The sequence below is a fragment of the Pocillopora verrucosa genome, chromosome 7 (genome assembly GCF_036669915.1).
Source record: "Pocillopora verrucosa isolate sample1 chromosome 7, ASM3666991v2, whole genome shotgun sequence".
NCBI classification, from domain to species: domain Eukaryota; kingdom Metazoa; phylum Cnidaria; class Anthozoa; order Scleractinia; family Pocilloporidae; genus Pocillopora; species Pocillopora verrucosa.
Window position 1 is genome coordinate 19,206,889 of NC_089318.1, and position 23,533 is coordinate 19,230,421.

The 23,533-nt window shown below is 35.9% G+C and overlaps 4 protein-coding genes across 5 annotated transcripts in view; 2 read left to right on the top strand and 2 right to left on the bottom strand.

Annotated features, from left to right (window-relative positions):
• Positions 1-465: 465 nt before the first annotated feature.
• On the bottom strand, positions 466-2,515 carry LOC131791902 (large ribosomal subunit protein mL49-like). Its single transcript, XM_059109275.2, has 4 exons — positions 2,408-2,515; positions 2,217-2,334; positions 1,655-1,779; positions 466-1,182 (listed from the first exon to the last, which is right to left on the bottom strand). Exons 1-4 carry the CDS (start codon positions 2,504-2,506, stop codon positions 1,048-1,050), a joined length of 477 nt encoding a protein of 158 aa, XP_058965258.1. The 5' UTR covers positions 2,507-2,515; the 3' UTR covers positions 466-1,047.
• Positions 2,516-2,603: 88 nt separating this feature from the next.
• LOC131791893 (ubiquitin-like FUBI-ribosomal protein eS30 fusion protein) lies at positions 2,604-4,822 on the top strand. Its single transcript, XM_059109265.2, has 4 exons — positions 2,604-2,688; positions 2,797-3,026; positions 3,790-3,845; positions 4,622-4,822. The coding sequence occupies exons 2-4, from the start codon at positions 2,807-2,809 to the stop codon at positions 4,748-4,750; spliced, it is 405 nt and encodes a 134-aa protein (XP_058965248.1). The 5' UTR covers positions 2,604-2,688; positions 2,797-2,806; the 3' UTR covers positions 4,751-4,822.
• A 952-nt stretch (positions 4,823-5,774) lies between these two features.
• Positions 5,775-11,365, bottom strand: LOC131791891 (ras-related protein Rab-13-like). The gene is made up of 8 exons (XM_059109261.2): positions 11,107-11,365; positions 10,922-10,982; positions 9,291-9,351; positions 8,144-8,221; positions 7,957-8,046; positions 7,708-7,773; positions 7,550-7,603; positions 5,775-6,711 (listed from the first exon to the last, which is right to left on the bottom strand). The coding sequence occupies exons 1-8, from the start codon at positions 11,228-11,230 to the stop codon at positions 6,613-6,615; spliced, it is 633 nt and encodes a 210-aa protein (XP_058965244.1). The 5' UTR covers positions 11,231-11,365; the 3' UTR covers positions 5,775-6,612.
• Positions 11,366-18,448: 7,083 nt separating this feature from the next.
• LOC131791901 (UBX domain-containing protein 1) overlaps positions 18,449-23,533 on the top strand; it is an 8,976-nt gene continuing 3,891 nt past the window's right edge. Inside the window, exons 1-7 of one of the 2 annotated variants that reach the window (XM_066169900.1) lie at positions 18,449-18,832; positions 19,293-19,346; positions 20,040-20,113; positions 20,830-20,953; positions 21,614-21,650; positions 22,144-22,238; positions 22,934-22,988. In XM_066169900.1, the coding sequence (XP_066025997.1) occupies positions 19,339-19,346; positions 20,040-20,113; positions 20,830-20,953; positions 21,614-21,650; positions 22,144-22,238; positions 22,934-22,988 (393 nt within the window). In that variant the 5' untranslated portion in view covers positions 18,449-18,832; positions 19,293-19,338. Of the gene's footprint in view, positions 18,833-19,026; positions 19,167-19,292; positions 19,347-20,039; positions 20,114-20,829; positions 20,954-21,613; positions 21,651-22,143; positions 22,239-22,933; positions 22,989-23,533 lie in introns of those variants that run through there. The other variant, XM_066169899.1, reaches the window with a different exon arrangement.

Sequence of the window (23,533 nt, forward strand, 5' to 3'; positions counted from 1 at the left end):
CGCCGACAGTACTTTATAATTCAAGTTTTAATACTCACCCAGCTTTTTTTCAACAAATCAAAATGGCGCTGAACGATCGCTCGCACAAAATGTGGCCACAAATTCGCATTCTGTCAAGTATGAAACGTTGAGATTTGGGCATGGGCCGCTAGTGTTTTTACTGTATAATCTTATCAACAAAGTACATGCTAATATTGACACAGAATTGTGCACGCGTCTGAATTTCTTTGACCTTTAAACTCGACAAAGACGCTTTCAAGTTTTCGAAAGTTGGATCAGAGAACTTTTAAAAGACTGAAATGTAACACCTTAATGTCACGTTTTCGCCACCAAAAAGTTGAATAACAACGTGCGGGTTATCCACCAGTGCGGGTAATCTGTTGACTTTTTTTTTCGCCGTATGCAATAATCGGCCGGTGCGGGTAATCGGCCGTGCGGATAAACGACCGGAAATTACGGTAAATGTTCAGTTAAAGCTGTATTGTATACTTGAACGTCCTTCTCAATCCATCCACATCACTTTGAGACTGTTAGAAGAATCTATCCAGTTACATATTAGCACTGAAAAAGAAACATTCCCTCAAAGCATGATGAAATTTTTATTTCCCATTTGCCAACCCTTTACACTCTAACATCAGTATGCATATTCTCCCTACTGATCTCTATACATTTACTGAGGTGCTGACAAAATTAAATTATTCTAAAAATCAAGAGCTTCTTTATCATGCAATCATTTCCTTTTATGTTGTGACCTTCATGTGTGATTCAGGTGTGATATTTCAAGGAGAAACTACATGTTATTACTGTCATTCTTAGGGGTCAAAGGGCTGAGACGAAGATGGTTGTTGACTTTATATTGATAAACTTTTCACTTCATCATGCTGAGCATTTTTAATATTTGATTCTTGAGCCCATTATCTGCTGGAGTGGTGAAACATTTTTACATCCATGATAGCTGTTAACTTCAGTGGCATGTCACACCAACATATCTTCTCGGTAATCCAAAGCTAATATTTCAAAGAAGTACTTTTCTTTGATATGGAATTCCTAGAATCCCAAGCGTTTCAGCAGAGTGAAGACTTCATCTTTGTAACTTCCTCTTATTTTTACTTGGCTTGTCAGTTCATTTCTTGAGGTAATAATATCATTTCCAAGGTGACTTTTCAGACATTCTTCTAGTGCCTTGCAAAAAAAAAAATAAACACTGATGATATCTTGGATACATTAAAAACACTATTCAGTACCAAAGATATAATCAATATTTCAGTATTGCCATGTAAGTGAATGGTGTAATCTAACACCAGGTTCCAAATTACCAGATGCTAGCATTTCTATTAATAAAGTTAACATGTCTGTTCTCAATTCATAATACACCTGATTATTCAATCCCTAAATTTTAATTGATCGTGAAAATTTTCTTAAGATGACATACAACTTAGTGAACCACCAACAACAATCATGTAGTCAGACATGGCATTTAGTGAGGTTAAAAAAATACCTTAACCACTCAATGCTTTTATCTTTCACTTCACTGAATTGAGGCACTTAAGGCTTTTCAACAGCTTTGTATGAAATTAGGTCATTGTACAATCACCCCAAGAAATGATTGATACACAAGTAATTGCTGCATACCACTAACATCAATCCTTATTACCTTAAGATCTCCTTTGACTCTTCTTATTATCGTTAACTTTCGAGTTCTTCCACTTCTATAATCCGTATATACTGGAATGTTGTTGTATTTGCTTCTCTTAATGAAGAAAGGCAAGTTTGGCTTTTCTATAAAGATACACATACATTTGGCTTTACTGTAATGACATACATACAAGTGAGTGTTTGGGGGGAAGTAATGCACCTATGGATGGCTTGGAGGGAGAGAAACCCCCTTGGGTAGGAATTAGGACATCTACGCACAGCCTCAGGGTCCGGAATTAAGTTTGACCTAGTTACCACCTTGAAAGACTGAGTGAAACTGGAAATGAGAGTCATCACCACCTTGCCACCTTGGAAGTCACCTAACAACATTTCTTGGTAAATAATTGGAATAAAAATTGGCAAACAACGTCTTTGGGGCCCCAGGAGTGAAATTTTGACATAGAATGGACACCCAAGGGCGGGAAACTTAAATGACTTTGGAAAACTATTGATAGATGCGTAACGTAAAGAACTACGCATATTTCAACGAGCAATTGATCAGCTGTACAAAAAATACATACCAGTAGCAGGAGGAACCCATCCACTAGGTGATGCGTTAATCTGTTTAAGTCTATCTGGCTTAAATTCATAGCTAATTCCATCAGTGTGAACCAATCTTCTTAAACAAGGAAGCGTGTCCTGAAAAAGAAGTAAATTAGAGAAATCAGTATATAAAATTCTGTATAAAAAAACACAGTGGGCGATTTTTAACCTTGGCTAATCCTCTTGCAGTTGGAGATTGAAGCGCTGGATTTGAAGAAATAAAAGATCTGCAAACTTTACTAAACGCTGCCGCCACGGTGGCCGCCATCTTGTGTAGTGTAATTTTAAACATAGATTAACACCACACATCTATAAGAATCTTGATTACACAGCTGACATTCTCATCGCAGGCTCTACTCCCGGCGGCCACTTGGCGCCATGCGTCAAATGAATGCGCAGTGCAAGGTATCTTCCTTTACGAAAGTTTGGTTGCACCACCACGTGTAATCGGTAAGAACGCAAGGATAAATTCGCTATATTTACATTACAGAGAGTCCACTAGTGAGCTCTCTATCAGAAAAATGTATCAGTAATCATTGCTGTTCCTTTTGGCGATAGGTAATTCAAGATGCAGCTATTTGTTCGCGGACAAAACCTTCATACTTTCGATGTCACTGGCACGGAGAGTGTCCAGTATCTCAAGAATGAAATCGCCTTTGCTGAGGGCATCTCTGTCGATGAACAGGTTCTCTTCTACGCTGGACAACCTCTAGAGGATGAACTGAGCCTTGTGGATTGTGGGGTAGTTGATCTGGCTACTTTGGAAGTCGGGCTTCGCTTGCTCGGAGGTATAAACCCTTAAATCGATTTGTTTATGTATTGCTAGATCTATTTTTCTGCATTTCAAAGAGTTGGGCTCTGTTTGTCACATTTTTGTACTCTTGGAAAGCAGAGTATTAGTGTTTTTTCCAAAAAACTATCAGATGATCTAAGTGGTGAATTTGCATTCTACATGGTTAGGGAAATTTTCAGGGAAAACCAAAAATATTCGGCTGTAAGGTCAGAAGAAAAGTGAGGAAATTTTTCATGTTATTTAATTACGACTCAGCAGTTTTTTCTTTCTTTATTGTTTTGGCATCGCTATGATACAAATGATTTACACCAATTTGTCGATAATATATTAATGGATGGAAAAGGCAGTCGTAACATATGGTTTTGACACACTACTGTGTGATAGATTTTTAATTATTTGATGTAGGAAATTCTGTGGTTATTGCAATAGAAATACTGCTGTCTGTGAGAACCATGATCTTTTGTTGTTGTGTGAGAAAATTTATGCAAGAAAACTAGAGTAAGCCTTTTCTATCACTGTAATTTTGCAGTGGATCTTAGTTTTATTCAACTAAATACCACTGGATCACCTCAACAGAATTCTACATGCTCATGTAGAGTCCTGTCAATCCTTACAATGATACCTACAGTGTATGTGAAGGTGACATGACTACAGCTTTCCCAGACTGGAACCTTTCAATATTTGATCAAACTATATTTTGGCATTTTCCTGGAAGAAATTTTAGAGAAAATCCATAACTATTCATTGTTCTCACATAGGTAAGGTCCACGGTTCACTTGCTCGTGCTGGTAAAGTGAAGGGACAAACACCTAAGGTAAGTTTCTGTCTTTTGTCCAATGGCCCTTTACACCCTATCTTCTGTATGCATTGTCTCCACACTGTTCTCTATACATTTCTTAAAGTACTGACTAGGAGAATTTGTTTTACTATCAAGAACTCCTTTAGTTGGTGGTCATTTCCTTTATTCTCATGACCATAATGTGTGACTCAGGGGGGATACTGAATTGAGAAGCTAGAAGCTACTCACTCTTTGTGGTCAAAGTGCTGAGGTAGTCTTTTTAAACTTGTCTTCGTCAACAAGCTTATCAGTAAAAACATGGCAAAGAACCTTTCTAGGGAAATCAAAGTGTTTTTCTTTGTTGTTGTTGTTGTTTTTTTCACATGCTGTACCATATTTCTAAGAAGTAAAGTGAAATCAAGGAGGAAATTAGATATAAAGAGTTTTTGCCCTGAGCTTTCCATTGTCATTTATGAACTCTGTACATAGTGTAAGCTTACCATATCATTGTGTTCCTGTTGATATTAATCCTTTAACTCCCAGATCAAATGTTATTCTCCTTACTGTCAACCATACAATTCCTATAATGTTAGTTCAGAGAATACAGTATTGGATCAACCAATTATTCCCAAATTGATATTTTTCTTTATTCTCATCACTTATGTGGTTGATATTGTATTGATATTGTAAGGAGAAATTCTGTCTTAGTCACTCATGGGAGTTAAAGGGTTAATAATTAAGATGCAGCAGGTAGGCCATGGAAGAAACTATTGGCTTTTGGTACATAAACGTGGTTTCTACCTTTTACAAAGGTTGACAAGCAAGAAAAGAAAAAGAAGAAGACTGGCCGTGCCAAGCGAAGAATGCAATACAACAGGCGATTTGTTAATGTTGTTGCTGGATTTGGAAAAAGAAGGGGACCTAATTCAAATGCACCCTGAAGTGCTATAGTTATCAGAATTACAGTCATGTAAATGGTGCTTTCTCTTCAATAAAATATTGTTGTACCATAACTCTGCACTGGTTTGTTTTGTTTTGGTAATTCTTTATATGAAACAACAATCTAAATTTGCTGGGAAAATATTCTTGAATAATGTCAGAGAATAAATTTTCAAGGAGGCTTGTGTGTTTACTTATCTTATAAATCTCGCAAGTATTTTGAGCAGTGCATGGGTTCAAGTATTCACAAAGTACTTGGATACTTCTTGAAGACCGAAGACAGGTGACAGGAATGCCTGTGACCATGATGCAGATTTGGCAACCAGATAAGAAGAAAAAAACAAAGTGCTTTCATTCTTGGACTTGAGCATTCCTGTAATAGCTCAAGTAAAAATAAAAATGCAAATATACTGTCAGTGTTATTCAATGGATAAACCATAGATACCTTGACAATTGCAACTAAATGCTGGCCTGTGGTATAAGTCATACCAGAGACCAACAGACTTACCATGATGTGACAAGGATCCCAAGATGTTAAAAGTGGTTTACTTCAGCCTGCAATGCAGATGTCTTGATAGGAAGAGTTAATGTTACAAGCCCACAATAGTTAATTTGACTGCCCATGTTTGATTTAGAGTTAGGGTGGAGGAGATGATGAGAAAAATTAACACCTGGGTGGTGGATAAGGGTTTTCAGCAGAAATACGCCTAGTTCCAAACTTGCTGTGAAAGTGTCACCCACTATTATGGGGCATTTCCCACAATAATGATGTTTTCTGCCAAAAATGTAAATATTTATCAGCTTCCATGTAGAATGACCGATTATGACTTATGTTTTGTAAAACCCACAACAGCCTGCATTATCAAGAAGTGAGAATAGTGCAATGCAATTTCAGTGAAATTTTGCAAGGAGATCAGCAGTCGGCAACAAAGTTTATTGATGATAATAATTGGGAATGATAACTAATTTGGTAAAAATAAACAAAAGACAAAAGGCAGGCAAGTATACAATCCTCACAAACAACTTTTATTTGCAGTTACAACAATGTAGTTATGAAAAAGTAGTGCCAGTGCATCCTTAATTTTCTTAATATATATGGCTGAAGTACTTATTTCCCTGACTTAAGTCACATCTTGTATTTTACAGTGATTATATTTATATTGAGACCCATTCATTTCATACTTTCCCCTTAAATCATCTGATTACTTGTTCTTATTCAAAATATGTTTACTTTTGCTTCACTACTGGCAAACTGTGGACTGTTTGACCTGTCCCTAAAAACAGCAAAGGGTGTTATAGACTGGCCAATAATTAAATATAAAAAGTATTACAAAGTTAGCCTATTAATTTAATGTTGTCATATATGGAGAAAAGAACATAAAGCACAGGAATGAAATTAGTTTGTCCAGAGACATACACATTTTTTTGCTGGACTTAGCAAAGAAGCACAATGATTCTCTTGAGAAAAAAAATAGAGTCTGTGAACAGACTAGATTCAATACCCTATTTCTGAGTGTCAGATGAATTTCCATTTGCAGCAGATACAGAATTATAATACAATTAATACTAACATGAAACAGCTGAGAGAATTTTTAGTAGTTGACAATGCAACTGTTAGATGTTTACTCAGTATTTCAAGTTTCAAAACTATTCCTGTTTTTCATACATAAGTCACATTGAGTTCTAAACCATCTTTATACAAAATATTCATAACAAGATCTCTGGATAAATGCAAGTTATAAAAGTGAGCCAAATGGGCAGATTCTACAAGGCTAATAATCCCAAATACTAGTAGTCTTGCAACAAAATCTATCAATAAGTTTATAATAAGAAATATTTCTAAATTCATTAATAATTTATTTATTTAATAACAACAAGAGCTTCGTGGCAGAACTTCATTTTTCGTGTCCAAGAGTACTGCACTTGATCCAATCTCACCAGCAGAGGAGAGTATTCTTCCATTCTATGGAATAAGATCAGATACACTTTATAAGGAAATACATAATATGCAAAGTAATCATTCTAAAGTAAACAATACAGGCCTAGTGGTCGACTACTGACAGAATAAATTCTTGTTCTAAAGCATTTAGGGACTTGAAATTAAGTCTTAAAAGTTGTCCAAGGTTAAAATACTTATGTTTGAATTCACCTTGGGAAAGTTTCAGCAAAGCTCATTTCACTCTCTCAATGAATCAGATGCAAAATTTACAAAAACCAATCATGCCTTGAGTGCTTGTTTTTTGTGTTTTACTTTGAGGCTCCTGGTAATTTTTCCTTTTTTTCTGATTGGCTTCTAAAAATTACTTCCACAATTTTTTTTAATGCCATTCAATTAGAAAGTGCACTCCACTCTTCCTGGATGGATGCTAGTCTATAGTTCCTCCATTCTTCAAGTTTTCCAGTGGAGAAAGAAGCATCTAACCATAGAACATGACACAGTGACCTGTCCAAGGAACAAAATCTAGTCTTTTCTATCTGGAGTCCAATTTGCTGGCACTGAACTCTAACTGATGTTCACCGCAACTTATAGCACATGGCTAATTCTTGTCTCTGGAGCCATGACTTTTTTTTTTATCAAACAGGCTCTGAAAGAAACCTATTTTTCTTTCAACTTAACTGACTAGTAAACTACTTCTCAGTAAAGAGTTCTACAACTCTATGCAAACTCAGTTTTGACCAAACTCAGCTTTGACCTTTCAAATCCTCAGTTACCAATAATCAATGCTGATCAGAAGTACTGCAGCTATTATAGATAAGACTAGGTCATACATATTGCACTGTCTAAGCTGACAAACTTTTACCTGGTCAGGCACATCCATAGTTTGTAAAATTTGTCGGCATATTTCTGTGAAGGCCTTAAATTGAAGAAGAAAATGGGAGAAAGATTGAAAAAACAACATAAAAAGTAAAATGGAGATACAAATTTCCATTTAAAACTTGGCAGTAATTCAGCTCTTACCTCATCTATATTTATATTGGACTGTGCACTTGTTTCATAGAACTTGATATTTTTTTCAGCAGCAAGCTGAAAAGTAAAATGCAAACACTTTTTCAAAGGTTTGTGTTACAAGATACTGTATTGGAAAATCACTGATAGATCTTTAACTCATAGGAGTTGTTTCTGTAGTCTAAAAATTAAAGACAACTGTAGCCCTTCCTCTTTTTAAATAAATATCAAATGAATGGAAAGATTTCAAAGGATACCAACCCTTGCTCCTTGATCCTTCCAAACTCTTCTTTCATCTTCAGCATCACATTTATTTGCCAGCAGTAGTCTCTGAACATTGTTGTTAGCATGCTAAGAAAAGAAAATTACCTGTTAACTAAGGCACACCCAATGCTTTTTATCAAGTTAAAGATGGACAGAAATTCAGGAAAATCCCTGTAAGACTCACCTCATCAACATATCTAAGCCATTTCCTAATATTATTAAATGTTTCCTGCCTTGTTATATCATACACTAGAATTATTCCCTGTAAAAAGGAAGAATAAAATTTAAAGGAAATTCATTCAAAGTTATTGACACAGATAAATTATGCGGTATCCAGAGCTGATAAATCTGACAAGTTCACACTCAAGTTCACAAGCCCTTTTTGAATTTGCTCACCAGTAAAAATTTGACCCTGTTGTAGATTTACTAACCCTCTAACTCCCGGATCAAATTTGCAATTCTCCTTACTTTCAACCATACAATTCTTATAATGTTAGTTCAAAGAATTGAGTATGGGATCCACTAATTATCCTCAAGAGGATATTTTTCTTTATTCTCATCACTTATCTGGTTGATATTGTACTGATATTGAAAGGAGAAATTCTGTCTTGGTCATTCATGGGAGTTAAAAAGTTAATTTAGCCCCTTAACTCCAATGATATCATTGTCAATTCTCCTGTCTAGCTGCTACCAATTACCTTGTAAACTAGTTACAAGAACTGGTATTAAATCAAGATAACAACTTCTACCTGATAAGTTTGAGTACTCTCATTACCTGTTTGCTGAATAAAGTAGGAATATTGTAAAAAGAATTTATATGTTAATCACTTGTGACAGTTAAAAGGTTTGGAAGGTAGTAAAGAAAATATCAACCAATACTGTATGTTCATAGGCACATAGAATATATAGAAGAGAGATGAAAGGGGAAAAGGAGGTAACATTTGCTTTTAATCAACCCCTGTGGTTGGACACCAGTCAAAGCCATAAAATTATTTCCTCTGACATTCATTTCATCTGAAGTAAGTCATTCGATAATTGTGGCACATTACACTGAAACTGTTCCTGTCTTCTTTTCCCCCACAATATTTGCTTTTATTTCACCAAAAGGGAACATCACTAATGAGTCTTTTTTAATTGTAATTCTAGAGAACTGAAAATAGATTGGTCCCCCAGCTGAGTTGAGGTCATTCTCACAGATTTAAATAATTTTTCATGCTCTTCAAAAAATATTATTTGTGTCCATAGATATGATTGTACTATATAATAATGAGAATCATAGTAAAGACTACATATCTTACAAATATGCACATGAATTCAACCACTAGACTTACATGTGCTCTTCTGTAGTATTGTGTTGTGATTGTTTCATATCTCTCTTGACCAGCTGTATCCCTATAAAGTCAGGAAACAGAAGTCAGTTCAAATATTACTTCACATCTATCAACAGCAATTGCTAGCCATTGAAGGCCATTGCTTTGTACTTCCCATGTGGTTTCCAACATTCTTTTAGAAACAAGATGTTCCCTGGACAACAAGAAATCCTGAATAGTTGTATTTATCTGAATTTAAGAAGCAGAGATCAGTTCAAATATAAATAATTGATCCTCCACTTAAATGGCTAAAGTCCGCCATTCTTTTAATATAATTTCCACTACATAAACAATGAATCAAGCAAAACATTAAATCTTGAGCACTTTATTTAAATCATACTACTTTACAAAGATCCTCTTTGACAAATCAAAGCAAATTTAACCCCAAATTATGGCCTGGATTGATTTTATTGTCTCACTGCTTGTCATGCAATTGCTAGGGGGTCCATTAGTCCAAAAAAAAAAAGTTTCAGTTCTCAGTCATCCAAGCAAAGGTTAGAAAATGATAAGATAAGCAAAGGAGAGTTCAGTGGCCCTGTAGTTATTAGGGAAAACATTTGGTCTTGGTTCGGAAAATTCAATAAAGATTTTACTGAAAAATGATTGCTTTCTTTGGGTATATTTCCTTGGAGTTCAACCACATTAAAGATAATTCCTTTAAATACAGCTTTTTAACAGAAAAAGGCTGAGCAATTGATCCAGACAATAAAACAATAAATGGCATCTTAACCTTCTTAACTTTACTATAATCATAATGATGTAATTGTCTGACTAACTTTGAGATAGTTTAAAGAAACGTAAAAGGAAGTAACATTCCGCTAAAATTTGACTGTTTCCACTAAATGCTCATGACGAGGAGACGTATCTCGGTGAAGCTCAAAATGTCCCGCTGAAAGAGCGGCACTTAAGAATCTTCTAATGGGCGCAATAAAATTTAAATGTAGCATAGAGTAATAAAATCTAAATTGGCTATAATCGATATCGTAAACTGCACAAACGAGTTTGACGAAAATAACACCTCATGTATGCGCTTCAAAATAAACACGACCAAATATTGATGAGACGAAACCAGTCGATGTGGATTAAAAAGTTTTTAGTTGTTCTCAATCGAAAGGGAAATAGCTAGAATATACCAAATCTTCTCGTGATCGTCTCGGAGAAGTATATCTAGGGACATACGAAGACAGTCGCGGACTGGTGTTTCAAATGAATTAAGTAGAGTAAATAACAATGAAACAGCTATAGGGGTAAATTATTTTATGAAACGTTAACATCATCTTAATAGCATCTTCGTACGCGGATAAAAAGAGGAAGCGGTGAAATTAGTGTTGTTCCCGAGTTCTTCACAAGCGTCGGTAGCTTAAGCGCTATGTAAAATGGTTTCGATACTAAAAGTACCTACATGTAACTTAGTTTCGCATTACTGTACCTTAGATTTATGGCAAAACTACATCAAAAATCATTTAAGAACAAAATTAAGGCAAAGGAGTCCGTCCTCTTCACCTCCATAGTGAGAATGTTGTTAAGCCTTAACACCGGAAACCAGCGTTCAAACTGCGAGAGAAGATTTTGGATATCTAAAGATGGCTTACCACATCTGTATTCGGATCCTTTTCCCTTCGACAACAATCGTTTTCATCTTGAAATCTATTCCTAGAAAATACAGAAAGATGCAGAATTATTCATTGGTACAGCAAATTACAGGTATTTCAGTGACAACCTGCTGAATAATTCTAGCGAAGAAAGATTTTTCCCCGACTGATTTTTTTCAGCTTACCTATGGTTGATATGTGTGATCTGTTAAATTCGTTGTTGGCGAAGCGACAGAGAATACAAGTTTTTCCAACCCCTGAATCTCCAATCAGGAGAATTTTAAACAGGTAGTCATAACTTTTCGCCATATTTCCTTTACCCAATTACAGGGTAGTCAACCGTCCCAACTAAAACAAAGGCCTACGGCGAATTACGCTTGGCAACTTCACATAAAATATTCATGATATAAACAGCTAACTTCACAGCTTCCTTTCCGGAATTTCATGAAATAATATCCATTTTCAGCGCCATTTTTAAAATAGCTCCTCCCCAGACCTTCTGGGCATTTTCTACTGGCTCCCAGTGTTCGTTGAGGATTTCCCGCCAATCTTTTCCAAAATGGCGGTCGTTTCTTTTTGCTAGTTTACTTCCCTTGATCGACAGTTTCTAGGCGAATAACAGAGTGAAATACCTCAATGAAGCCAAATTCAAAGAAAAGCATAGTATATGCAAAGGTAATTTACTACGTACACCTAGCTAGATGGTCTTAATGGATAAATGGAACGTAGAATTTAAATTTTACAATAACACACACACTGAACTGTCATTAACCTGAATCGACAATTCACCTTATTTAGTTAACTTCGAATTCCAAATTAGCAAAGCAGGTTTTTATTTCATTTGAATCATGTTTCAGCTTTTAATTTGTGAGAAATGTAAAAAATCGCAACAAGAACTGGTATTCGTCTAATGAAATTGTATACATTTTCTTTTCTCTCAAGCTCTGTGACAAGCTTTTTGTGCATTAGAAAATAGATTGGGATTTATTTTTTTTAGGTTCTTGATCGCAAGGTATTGATGGTGGAGGTTTTTATACATCCAGTATATTCACTTGGAAATCAGCCAGCGACAGAAAATAAAGACAACAAATACAAGTGGTTTACAGAAGAACACTTTCGTGTCAGTAGAATTTTGTGTAATAATTGATCATCTATTACTTCTGAATACTATGCGCATGTTAAGTGTTTCAGACCAGTTATCTCCAAACTTGGGCTATAAGCTGTATGCAAAGCTCTCTGGAATGTGTAGCAATATTTATCATAGTAATTAATCCTTTAACTCCTCGGAGTGATTAAAATGTAACTTCTTCCTAAAAAATCCTTACATTTCAAGCAAACAGATAAAAATACTCTAAATTAACAAGCAGAAGTTGTTGTCTTGATCTAACACCAAATTTTCTGAACTAATTGACAAGAAAATGTGTAGCAGCTTGAGAGGAGAATTAACAATCAGATCTTGTGCATTTAAAGTCTGTATAAATCTGATTTAGGGTATAATGTTACCGAAACCTCTGCTTTGGAGGCTGAGTGGAAGGTAGCTTGTGATTTCATTGTATGCAAACAAACAAAAAAAAAATTACTAATTGTATAATGGTTTGAGAAATCACTCTTTACCTTTAGATCATGAACTGCTCATTCAGTATCAGTTTGTCAGGAAAAGAATGTGTGGGCAAATTGTTTTGGTTCAGAAGAAAGAGGTGAGGACAGTAATTATATTTTATAAGCTTTAATAATTGTATATTAAATATGTTATATTTTTTTAATAAACCAGTTTTTTTTCTTGAGGATAATTTTGTGCAACTTTACAACTGGTGACAGAAAAAGTTATGAAAATGTCCTCTTTATTTGATTTTTTCTCCATTTTACCAACTGAATGCCTGGAATGGGCTCGTCCACTACTATTGCAATGAAGATTCATTACTTGGTCTAGATGGCTGGTTTTTTGGCTGTAGAAATGGGACAGACTAAAATCCTACTCAATAATAAAAGGGTTAAGTTTCTAAAGAAACTATGGTGCTGCGTGGGTGGGAGAGTATAGCAAGGTAATTTGGTTTTATGAACTGAGTTGGTAACATTTTAGTGGCCACCATTAAGAGTTTCAAAAGCTGACGTTTTGAGTGTTAGCCTGTCTCCTTTTGATCAGTGGAAGGCTAACACTCAAAACATCAGCTTTTGAAACCTTAACAGTGGCCAATTTACATAATTATATTATCAACTCAGTTGATAACACCAAATTACCTTGTTAATCCCACTCATTTTTTTCATCTTAAGTCCCTCAAAAACTGCCAGTAGCATAAACTGCTCACAACTTGGTCATAAGGCTCCTGCTTTGTGCAAATTAATGATTATTGATCACTACTGAGTTTTTATTTTTTTAATTTTCTTGTTTCTCAAATGAGTCGCAAGCAGGGGATCCAAAGGTGGCAAGGGATGTACAGCAATCTGACTATTCAGGTGATTTTAATTCTGTGTCATGTTATGATGAAAATATTTATGGTAGTAAATATCTAATTGGTAACTGGAGTGTGTTACACAAGTTCAGGTGATCTAAATTTTTTAGGTCAGTCTCACTTAATAAACAATGGGCTTGCTCATAATTCCAATAATTTTGGAGAGGCAAAGATGGTGAAACAGTGAGAGATTTCACCTCAAATTGTTGTGACTGAGGATAGAATCCAGAAGTTCTCTCTTTTCCTTCTTTCATTCCTCTTTCTTCTTTGGACCACATTTGTATTTGGACAAAATCAATAATGAGCCACCATTGCTTAGAGTACATAATAGTATTTTTTTATTTAGTGCAAAAATGTGTTAGTAGAAGAATCAGAGGGTGCATAAGGGAATAAGGGGGTAAGTTTCTAAAGAAACTGTGGTGCTGCGTTGGTGGGAGAGTATAGCAGGTAATTTAGTGTTAACAACTGGGTTGAAGACATAAATTAGCCACCGTAAATGGTAAAAAAGCTGATGTTTCAAGCGTTAGCACTTCATCAGAGCAATGGGATGGATGGATGGATGGGTACATAAGGGAGCTTGGCCCAAAGATAGTTATACATCAAGTCACCCACAGGTTTCAATAATGGCTTGGAGCAAACTTGAAGAATTGCTTCTGAAACATTTGGGGATTTTTGTTTTTCAGGTGGTGGCCATGAAAGCTGTGTTTTCTATCCAGAGAAGCTCCATGTTACAGTCATGTTAAATTCTCAACCTGGTGATCAGAAGCCTCCGGCAAAATCACAGGTAAGTTGTTCTTTGATTATATCTGTGGACATTTCATGATTATAATCAGCATGCACTAATACTAAGTGCACATACTTCTTGTTTAATTTATTCATGATAACAATCATCTTGCACTTTCGCACTTAACCCTTTTAATCCTAAGATCTCATTTTAATTCTCCATACTGTCTGCCATACAGTGCTTATGATATAAATTTGGAGAGTTTGGCACTGGATCAAGAATTAAATTCCCTTAATTTATATTTTTCTTTATTCTCATTACTTGCCTGCTTGATATTGTATTGATATTGTAAGGAGAAATTCTGTCTTGGTCACTTATGGGAGGTAAAGGGTTAAAGGCACAAGGGGTATATTGATCAGTGTACAGTGGAAACACAAGCAAATAATCTCCCCTCCCCCAAAACAATTTTTGTGATTAAGGGCTTTTTTTGATAAATCTCTTTAGTACTTGCCATTAGTGACAGTGTCCAGCCAGTAGCTTTTATTGACTAAAGAAACTTCATCCACTGTAATTAGAAAATTGCATAACACTGCTATTGAGTTTGATAAAATTGGTTCAATTTAGGTGACTGAAGATGTTCAAGAACAACAGCCTCCCAAGTCAACCATCAGCAAGTACTTCAATAAAGAAAATGTCTATGTCACACGTTCAACCCTGAAAAAGAGAGCTGCCTCGAAGTGTTTGTAAGTAGAAGTGCTCATCTCACTAAGATTTGTTGTTCTGTATGTTTTTCTGTAACCTTTTCTTTAATGTTTGCCATTTTGATGGACTAAGGGCAAATGTTATCCGTCAACAAATTGATGTCGAAAGTACAATTGTTTTGTCAAAATGTTCGATCTTGTGTTCAGATTGTCAGATGATGATCAAGTAATCGTTAAGTCTAAAGGTCTTAATATTGATTTTGTTTTACTCATTTGTGTATGGTGTGCTGTTTTATCCGTTAGGAACAAGAAAAACGACTCACAGGAAAAGAGTGAATCCTACGTTTGTTCCAATTTGCCTGTTGGGGTTGATTCAGAGGAAACAGAAAAGGAAAACTCCAAGGTTTTTGACTCAGCAAAAGTTCAGGATGTAGAAACTGATGGAAGAAATGAAGATATCTCTTGTGTTAATCAGTTCAGCCCAAAAATTGAAACTCACGACGTCGTTCCACTTCACGAAAGCGAGAATGGCTCAAAACAAGACGAATATGACCAAAAGATTCTCAAAAGGCGTGGAAACGAAGATAACGAGCAGGGATGGTCACAGAATGATATCAGTGCAGATAGCGTCTCCGTAACGAAGGAAGATGTTCCTCAAGTAGCCAGTTGTAGTGACGGCTTCAATTCCTTGAAAGATGTCACGAACGTTGAAGCTGTTAAAGACACTCAAAAGAATAAATTAGAATCGATTGTTTCCAATTCTTCAAAGCTAAAACGACGCGGATCTTTTTCTGAATCTGATACGACTAACTCTGATTCAGTTCCGTGTCTTAGGTCTCGAATTTCCAAGTACAAGACCGTTAAGAAACAGAGAGCTGTGTCCAACGATGAAAGTGGAGGTAAAAGAAAAGCGATAGCTCTTGTTGATAGAACAGAAGATGATAACGATTTTGAGACACCTAAAGTGAGACGAAACACGGCAAAGCGCAAAGGTTCGGACTTGTCCGATGATCAAGACTTGTTCACTTCTGTCTTTTCAACTGATAATGAAACTTCTTCAAATGTCAAACCTGACGCAAAGGGAACTATTAACTCCAAAAAAAGGAGGACCAATCAGGTAGAAATAAAAGGAAAATCTTTGAGTGGGAAGGCTGCAAATTTAGCGAGGAAGCGAGTGACTACACGACAAGCGAAGACGGTGAATGGGACAGCAGTGACGGATTTGGAAGGTAAAATAACTGATTGCTGCTTCAGTCTCCCTTTCCTCTTGGGACAGGGCCTTAATCGTGCCCTAATTTTTCACGGGACGCCTTCTTTGTCTCCTCCGAGGTCATGTTCATAGTCCTTAGTGCGGTTTTTGATAGTTCTTTCCAGCAAGGCTGGTGTTCCTCTCTTTCGTTTCCCTTTTTGGGGGTCAAGATAAGAAATTTAATCAGGGACCACCGGGAGGGGGGAAGGGGCAGAGGGGTGGGGAAAGTAACCGGAATACGCAGAGTTAATGTCTTATTTTTTCGATTTCCTTTCTCGATTGTGTTCCCGTGTTCAGATCTTTACCTCCTTTTTTTAACTGTAGATGTCACCGAGGAGCCTGAGTCGAGTCCGGCGAGGGCGATTGCAGTAGAAGACAAGCCTGTGAAACTGAATATAAGGTACAAAGTACTTGATATCTTGCAAATTTTGTACTAGCTCCTTTTAAGTTTTCCTTCCTGCTTTTCTCCACTATACATGCAAATTTCAAGAGTGTAACCAGATTGTGGTTACTCTAAAGCTGGGTGCAGTAATTTCCTTTAGTTGAGGATAACCCTTTGAGTGACCTACAAATTGATTGTCATGCAGATTCTCCTTAATATGCCAAGCTGTTATTAAGCAAAAGTGTGATAGGAATATACAAACGTTTTGACTTAACGCTGTTATCTTTATTTAAAAGCCATATTGTCATTTATTCGATGTCATTTTGCCGTGCAACCTTTTAGGAAAGGAAATTAAAGAGACAGTGCATTTTCACTTATCACTACTTTAAAGTTAATCAGTTTCTGTTACACCCCTCTTAGAAATGTTGAGGAACTCACTGCAAGCCAAACAGAGCAACTGGTGAGGGAGTATACCCGTGAACTGAGGGATATATTCGAGGGCAAGGTAGTTACATGTTTCTTTTACGTATCGCGAAAAAGAGATTTCGATTGAGTGTTGAAATAGCAAAATTGCCGCGATCGATGGAATGAAAGACAGATGAAGGACACTTACTGCCTGACTGATTGATTGGTTAAAAAATTAACTGATTGATTAATTGATTGGCTGATTGATTGATTGATTGACTGATCGATTGATTGATTGATTGATTGACTGATCGATTGATTGACTGATCGATTGATTGATTGACTGATCGATTGATTAATTGATTGACTGATCGATTGATTGATTGACTGATCGATTGATTGACTGATCGATTGATTAATTGATTGACTGATCGATTGATTGACTGATCGATTGATTGATCGATTGATTGATTGATTGACTGATCGATTGATTGATTGACTGATCGATTGATTGACTGATTGATTGATTGACTGATCGATTGATTGACTGATCGATCGATTGATTGATTGATTGATTGAGAGAAAAACAGTACCTCTTTTTATTGATACAGATATATTGTCGACGCCATGAAGATTACAAGAAAGGTGGAAAGATGAAAGGTAATGCAAACTACATTTCAGTCTGATTTCTCTCTTTTTTTATTGTTATTGTTGTTAATTGTTTTGATTGCATTTGCTTTTTCGCGTGATGCACATTGAAATTGAAACCGCGGGTTATCAGGGCCATCATGGCCTGTTCAAAATGAGTCACTTTTCCCTTCTTTCGCGATCTCCAAGAAACCTTATTGCTTTTATTCGAAGACACCCACACTTCAGTCACTCTACCGGAATTCAAGGGGTACAAATGGGCAGTACCGTGAACCACTATTTCTATTGAATCATAACGACATCAATGAGGTCTGTTTAGGCCACAGTGAGAAAATAATGGCCTTATTGTGTGATTTTACCTTGGTAATTTACAGGTGATTTGGCATTTCAAGTACAGTTTGGGTCATTTTCTGAAGAACAGCGAGATAGGATAATGGGAGTCCTCACCAACATGTTTTGTTACAAACACAGCAAGGTAACACCGTGTTTAAGTTAAACTCAGCGACAGGCTGAATTGTTAACAGATCTCTAACGGAAGATAATCTGAGAGGTATAAAACAGAATTTTATCGTCTTAAATTCTCTGCAATTTTTATCTCGCCAGTACTTTGATTATGTCAGCAAAGTGCTCCTCCCTGAAACGCTCGTGATGGTGTACATGAGAGTTGAGAGAAAGACTCGACTCGAGGTAAGTTTCTTTTTTTTTGTAACTTTATTGAAGGTGACGCATTCCACATGTACCTAGTGATCTACACCAAAGTAGCTTATATCGGTCTCCATATCATGTAGCGAGCTAAGGTTTGCACGTTGCAAACTTGAAAAAAAAAACTTAGCCGAAAATATGTGAAGAGCTGGTGCGTTCTATCCACAAGTTAGTAGTTTTAGTCAAATAAATGTTTTTATTTCTTTTTTTTATTTTAAGGCGGAGCGTTTATTACTGGAAGGACCAACATCGTCGAAATAAATCCCACTGTTGAGCAACTTCACATCTCATCGTTCATTGATTTTTTCTCACAGAAAGCGAGATCAACGATGTGCAATTGTATTGATTTTCCAAAAGCGGAAAAATTTGACATGATCACAGTTTGTTAGAAGTTTAATGCCACTTTTTATTGTGACTTGTTTGGAAAATGTTTAAGATAAACTGAGTTTATTTGTCGCCTGACGTTATTTTAAATTTTACGCGAACAGTTTGTTTTATTATCATGATTGGAAAAATAAATAAAAGAAAAAGTGTTACGCCTCAGTGGTCCGTTTATAACGATTTAGTTAGGGGACGGGACGAAAACGGCGGGATCAAGCGGGACACGAAGGGACGGAGAGGTTACACGAGCAATGCACTGCATTACACAGGTGACCTCACTGTCCGTTATTAGGCCTAATTCGCCAGCATTAAGCATCATTTACACGGGTGACCTCACTAATATACTATTTACCGTTGTAAGACGTAAAGCATCAATCCCCGGCACAAGAAATCATTCACTGTCTTCTACCTCACGAACGAACTCGTGCCCAGGATTCCCGCTTCTCCTTTGAAAGTATCATTGCTCCCAATACAGCCTGACCGATCTTGCAGGGTGGGAGACAGTGTGGAAGTGGATGCTTTTAGACGGAAAAGCGAGATAGCGTAGATAAATATGTCTGAAATAGATATTCTGGTTGAAATGGGTTTTCCTAGGAACAGAGCGTAAGTAGATCTTAAAATGAGACGTTTCTATTTTTTCATCAAATTTCGCTCGCCATGTGGGAGACAAGTTCATCAAAAAAATTTTAATGAAATATGTAACTACTTATTGTTCAAATCTTCAATTAGAGAGAAGGCCCTTGCCGTAACTGGTAACAAAGGCGTTGAACAGGCAATGGAATGGTTAGTATCTGGACTGAACTTATGTCAAAAAACGGCAATGTAATTTTGACGCAATGACATAATGTAAAACAAAATCCCTATCAGGAAAAAATTATATCATGGACTAAAATGGAAGGAAAAAATAATATCTGAAATCATACGAGAGCTGAATTGATATTTCACCTCGGAAATGAAGTTGGATTTAGTAAATTTCAGTATTGTATAATTCAGTTGCAAATTCCCAAATAATCATGCGTCGAGGATAAGATCTCATTAGAAATTCTCCTTACTGTCCACTATACCATTCTTATTATGCTAGTGTGGAGAATTTTGCATTGGATCAACTAATAATCTCCTGATTGATATTTCTCTATTCTTCATTTGTCTGCTTGACACTCTGAGAGAGAGGATGATTTACTGTATTGATATTGTAAGGAGAGATTCTGTCTTGGTCAGTTATGGAAATTACAGTGTTAAAAAACTCTAGATTTGATTCTTTAGATATAGTGTCACACTAATTTAGTCACTGAACTAATGTTCAGTTTGCTGTCTTTGTAAATTCTTCATTTAAGTACCGTAATGCTGTATCAAACAATATATTTATTTCTAAAATATCAAGCTCAAAAACATTGCCAAGTCAAGTCCTAGCTATTTGCAGTTTTTGATGTAAACAAACATAATTAACTGTCAGTAACCTTGTCTTGTCTTGTCCAGGCTCCTTGCCCATTCAGAAGATCCAGACATTGATGAACCTTACAAACCACCTGTTGGACATGTGTTGGGTCAAGGTAACAAAACTGAATAAGAAAGTTACTGTAGTAAAGCCTTTTCTCTTTAATGAAATAGCAAAAGAAGTGATATTGTTACAAATATGGAACAAAGAGAAAATAAGAGTCCCCCTAAGAAAATAAACCTTAGACCTTCACATTTTACATGTACATACCAATATGTTACCATTTGGCCACAGAGAACACTATGGTGAGTTAGTTTGAAGGAGTCAAGTGAGTAAATAGTATAAGGAGGTAAATTTTGAGCTCTGAAGTGGAATGAAGATTTTATTCATATGGCCACAAGTGTGACATAATAAGAATCTCTGTCTCTATATCTACACCAAAATGGCTTGAACCTTGTTCTTTGTACCTCAAAGTCTATTGATTTCTTAACTCTTTAACTCCCACCAGTGATTAACATGAAACTTCTCCTTAAAATATGACAAGCACATGTCCAGCAAATAGGTAATGAGAATATTCAAACATATCAGGTAAAAGTTGTTATCCTGATCTAGCATGATATTCTTGTACCTGATTTACAAGGAGATGTGTAGCAGCTAGAAGGAAGAATATACATTGAGATCTTGGGAGTTAAATGGTTAGATGAAGTATCAGAGCCTTTAAAGTTAAATCATTTAGTTTCATTACCATAAAAGTTCTCTCAAAGTCTCTGCACTTCACCTACTCTAAATTTTTATGTTACATACGTTGTATGTAATTTTATCATGATGTAGATGACGAAGCAGCCTCTTCTGATGGAGCAAGTGAGAAAGTTCCAGTTGAGAATTTAGATCATTCATCAGCTGCTGCTGGATCCAGTGTAGAACCCCAACAAGCCCTATCTCTTGTTTGTGATGAGTGAGATTTCTTTCAATGATTACTTTTCTTAGCTGAATATTGTTAATAATTACTGCTTAGAATGTTGGTCTTTGTTGATTTTCTGTCAAGGTGTCCTCTGTATGTGTTGTTTGATAACCTAAGTGAAAAATGTCAGACGATAGGGCATCTAAAGTCACTGTAGATACTTTAGATAATTGTTATGGATGATCAGTTATAAATTAATTGATTGCTATATTTTAAATTACTTTACTTTACTTTACTTTACTTTATTGAAATTTGTTACACGTACAGAATAGTATCGGCAACTGGAGAAGAAAACAGGACGATGTCCCAATTGATATTCAACCCCAAAAGGGAATTCCCAAAATTATTGTGATTGATGTTCAACTTTAGCTAACTGATGGCTTCTATTAGTTCATACGTAAAGCTCTTCTGTAAATTTGTTCTTTATCTGTCAAGGTTACCCAGTCAGTAAACTTGGATTTTACAACCTAATGATTTGTGCTTTGTACAAATCACTAGATTGAAAGCCCACAAGGCAAAATTGCTGAAATGAGAGTTACTTTTAGGACCAAGGATATTTTGTTCTGGCAGCATGTTGGAGTTAATTTTTTTATTAATGATTGAAATAAATGTTTGCATAGTAACTAAATATGGTACATTTAAATGTATTTCTAGCTGTGGAAAAAGACTCAAAAGCGAGAATGATGTGCAGGTTTGTTCACTGTTTTTTTTTTTTCCCTGAATTTATTCATCAAGTATTTCTAAGACCAAGGTTTTCACTGCTCTGGTTGGAGCGCAAACATCTCATTGAGGGAAAAACACCAAACAGATTTTTTTCCAACTGAATATTCAGCAATACATGTGAAGAAAATACAATTGCTTTTATACTGATCAGACACTCAAAGTGTTCTTAGTGTCCTTTAAACCATGGTTAAAAATTAAGAGGGAACCTTGAGGAAAGGTTGAATATTGACTGTTGATCATTAATCTCAGGCTCCACAGAATAGGAACCAAGTATACCAAAAAACGTCTTAACTTAAAAAGAGAATCTTCAACTCTTAATATTTCTGGGAACTCGTGTAATTTTTTTTTTCTTAAAATTTTAAGAGGGGGAGGAGGTTTTTTGTCTAGGCAGAAGTTAAAAGGAGAAATAATTATGTTTAGAGTGTTTTTTTGAACCAGTTCACTTTTTCTCTATTCTCAAGATGCATGCAGCAAGATCAGGACATTCCAACTTTTCTGAGTCGACAGAGGAAATCAAGCCTCTTACCGAGGAAGAAAAAAAGCAGCAACAAGAAAAGTAAGGCTCTTGTTTCTCTAATAAAAGAAAAAAATATCCAGTTGTACTGATATGGACACATTTATTTGCATGACAACCTGAAGAGTAACAGCTATCCCTCATGAATATTAGTGCACAGGATTCTAGTTTTCTAAAAGGGATGCCAGTTCATTTTCAGGAGGCAACTCCTGTCTTCCCCCTCCTTGGTTATTGTCATGTGGCCTTAACCCTTTACACCCTTACATCTGTTGCATATTCTCTATACTGTTCTCTTTACATTTCCCAAAGTGCTGATAAGGAGAATTTGTTAAACAATCAAGAGCTTCTTTAGTTGGTGATCATTTCTTTTATTCTTGTGACCTTGTTGAGTGATTCAGGGCTGATAATATAAGGATAACTTAGATGCTACTTACTTTTAGGGGTTTGAGGGTTAACAGTTGGTCAGCACTCAATTGCATTTGCAAGTGGAGGAAAGCACTGCAAGAGTAGAGTGTCTTACCTAAGAACATGACCTGTTGATGCAACCAGGGCTCAAGCCCAGTTCCCTAGACTCAGAGTTCAGGATGCCTAGCACAAGCCCATAGCATCTCTCTTGGTCTATTAAAGTTTATATCTCTCCCTTCTTTTCTTTTTCCTTTTTCTTTTTTTTTTTTTTTAATCATTATATCTTTTTGAAAGCATCCTTACTTTGCCTTGTGGTTACTTTTATCTTTAAGATTACAACAAATACTGAAAGAAAGAAGAGAACAGAAACTAGCCAATGAAAAGAAGGTGAACTTAGTAAAACAGAGCTTTTGTTGTGAACAACTTGTTCAATCAATTGATTTGTTGAACTTTCTTTCTTTTCATTTTCAACCAGTTATTTATCATAACAGGCTTACAATCTTAGTACTTTGTGTAGCAGACAAATGACAAGGAGAAAAAAAATCAGCTAAGAAACAGAATTTATTCCAAATTCTTAGAGCTAACATCACAAGAAATGTATAGCAGACAGTTATGAGAATTGACATTGAGATATGAGGGTGAAAGGATTACTTTAGTGATTATTACATGTACTTAATTTATTTTCATTCATTTTGGTGAAAGGACAGCTTTACATTCTTTTAGATAGCTTCAAGATATGTATGTTTTCTCTGTAATTTTAAAAAGCATTTCAGATCAATATCAGTATCTAGGCAACTGCCCACCTACCCCTCCCCTAACTCAACAACAGTCAATTGATAACAAGTTAGGGTTAATGTTGGGTTAGGGGAGGGGTAGGTGGGAAGTTGCCCAGATACTGATATTGATCCAGTATTTCTTATGATTCAGACTCG

What these genes read in the sequence shown, in the direction of transcription:
- LOC131791893 (XM_059109265.2), top strand. Translation starts at nt 2,807, where the DNA reads ATGCAGCTATTTGTTCGCGGACAAAACCTTCATACTTTCGATGTCACT. An exon ending in CGGGCTTCGCTTGCTCGGAG is followed by an intron (nt 3,027 to 3,789) that starts GTATAAACCCTT and finishes GTTCTCACATAG; the next exon opens with GTAAGGTCCACGGTTCACTT. An exon ending in TGAAGGGACAAACACCTAAG is followed by an intron (nt 3,846 to 4,621) that starts GTAAGTTTCTGT and finishes CCTTTTACAAAG; the next exon opens with GTTGACAAGCAAGAAAAGAA.
- LOC131791891 (XM_059109261.2), bottom strand. Translation starts at nt 11,230, where the DNA reads ATGGCGAAAAGTTATGACTACCTGTTTAAAATTCTCCTGATTGGAGAT. An exon ending in ATCACACATATCAACCATAG is followed by an intron (nt 10,983 to 11,106) that starts GTAAGCTGAAAA and finishes TGTATTTTCTAG; the next exon opens with GAATAGATTTCAAGATGAAA. An exon ending in GGAAGGATCAAGGAGCAAGG is followed by an intron (nt 7,774 to 7,956) that starts GTTGGTATCCTT and finishes TTTACTTTTCAG; the next exon opens with CTTGCTGCTGAAAAAAATAT.
- LOC131791902 (XM_059109275.2), bottom strand. Translation starts at nt 2,506, where the DNA reads ATGGCGGCCACCGTGGCGGCAGCGTTTAGTAAAGTTTGCAGATCTTTT. An exon ending in CTGCAAGAGGATTAGCCAAG is followed by an intron (nt 2,335 to 2,407) that starts GTTAAAAATCGC and finishes CTTCTTTTTCAG; the next exon opens with GACACGCTTCCTTGTTTAAG. An exon ending in GAGTCAAAGGAGATCTTAAG is followed by an intron (nt 1,183 to 1,654) that starts GTAATAAGGATT and finishes TTTTTTTGCAAG; the next exon opens with GCACTAGAAGAATGTCTGAA.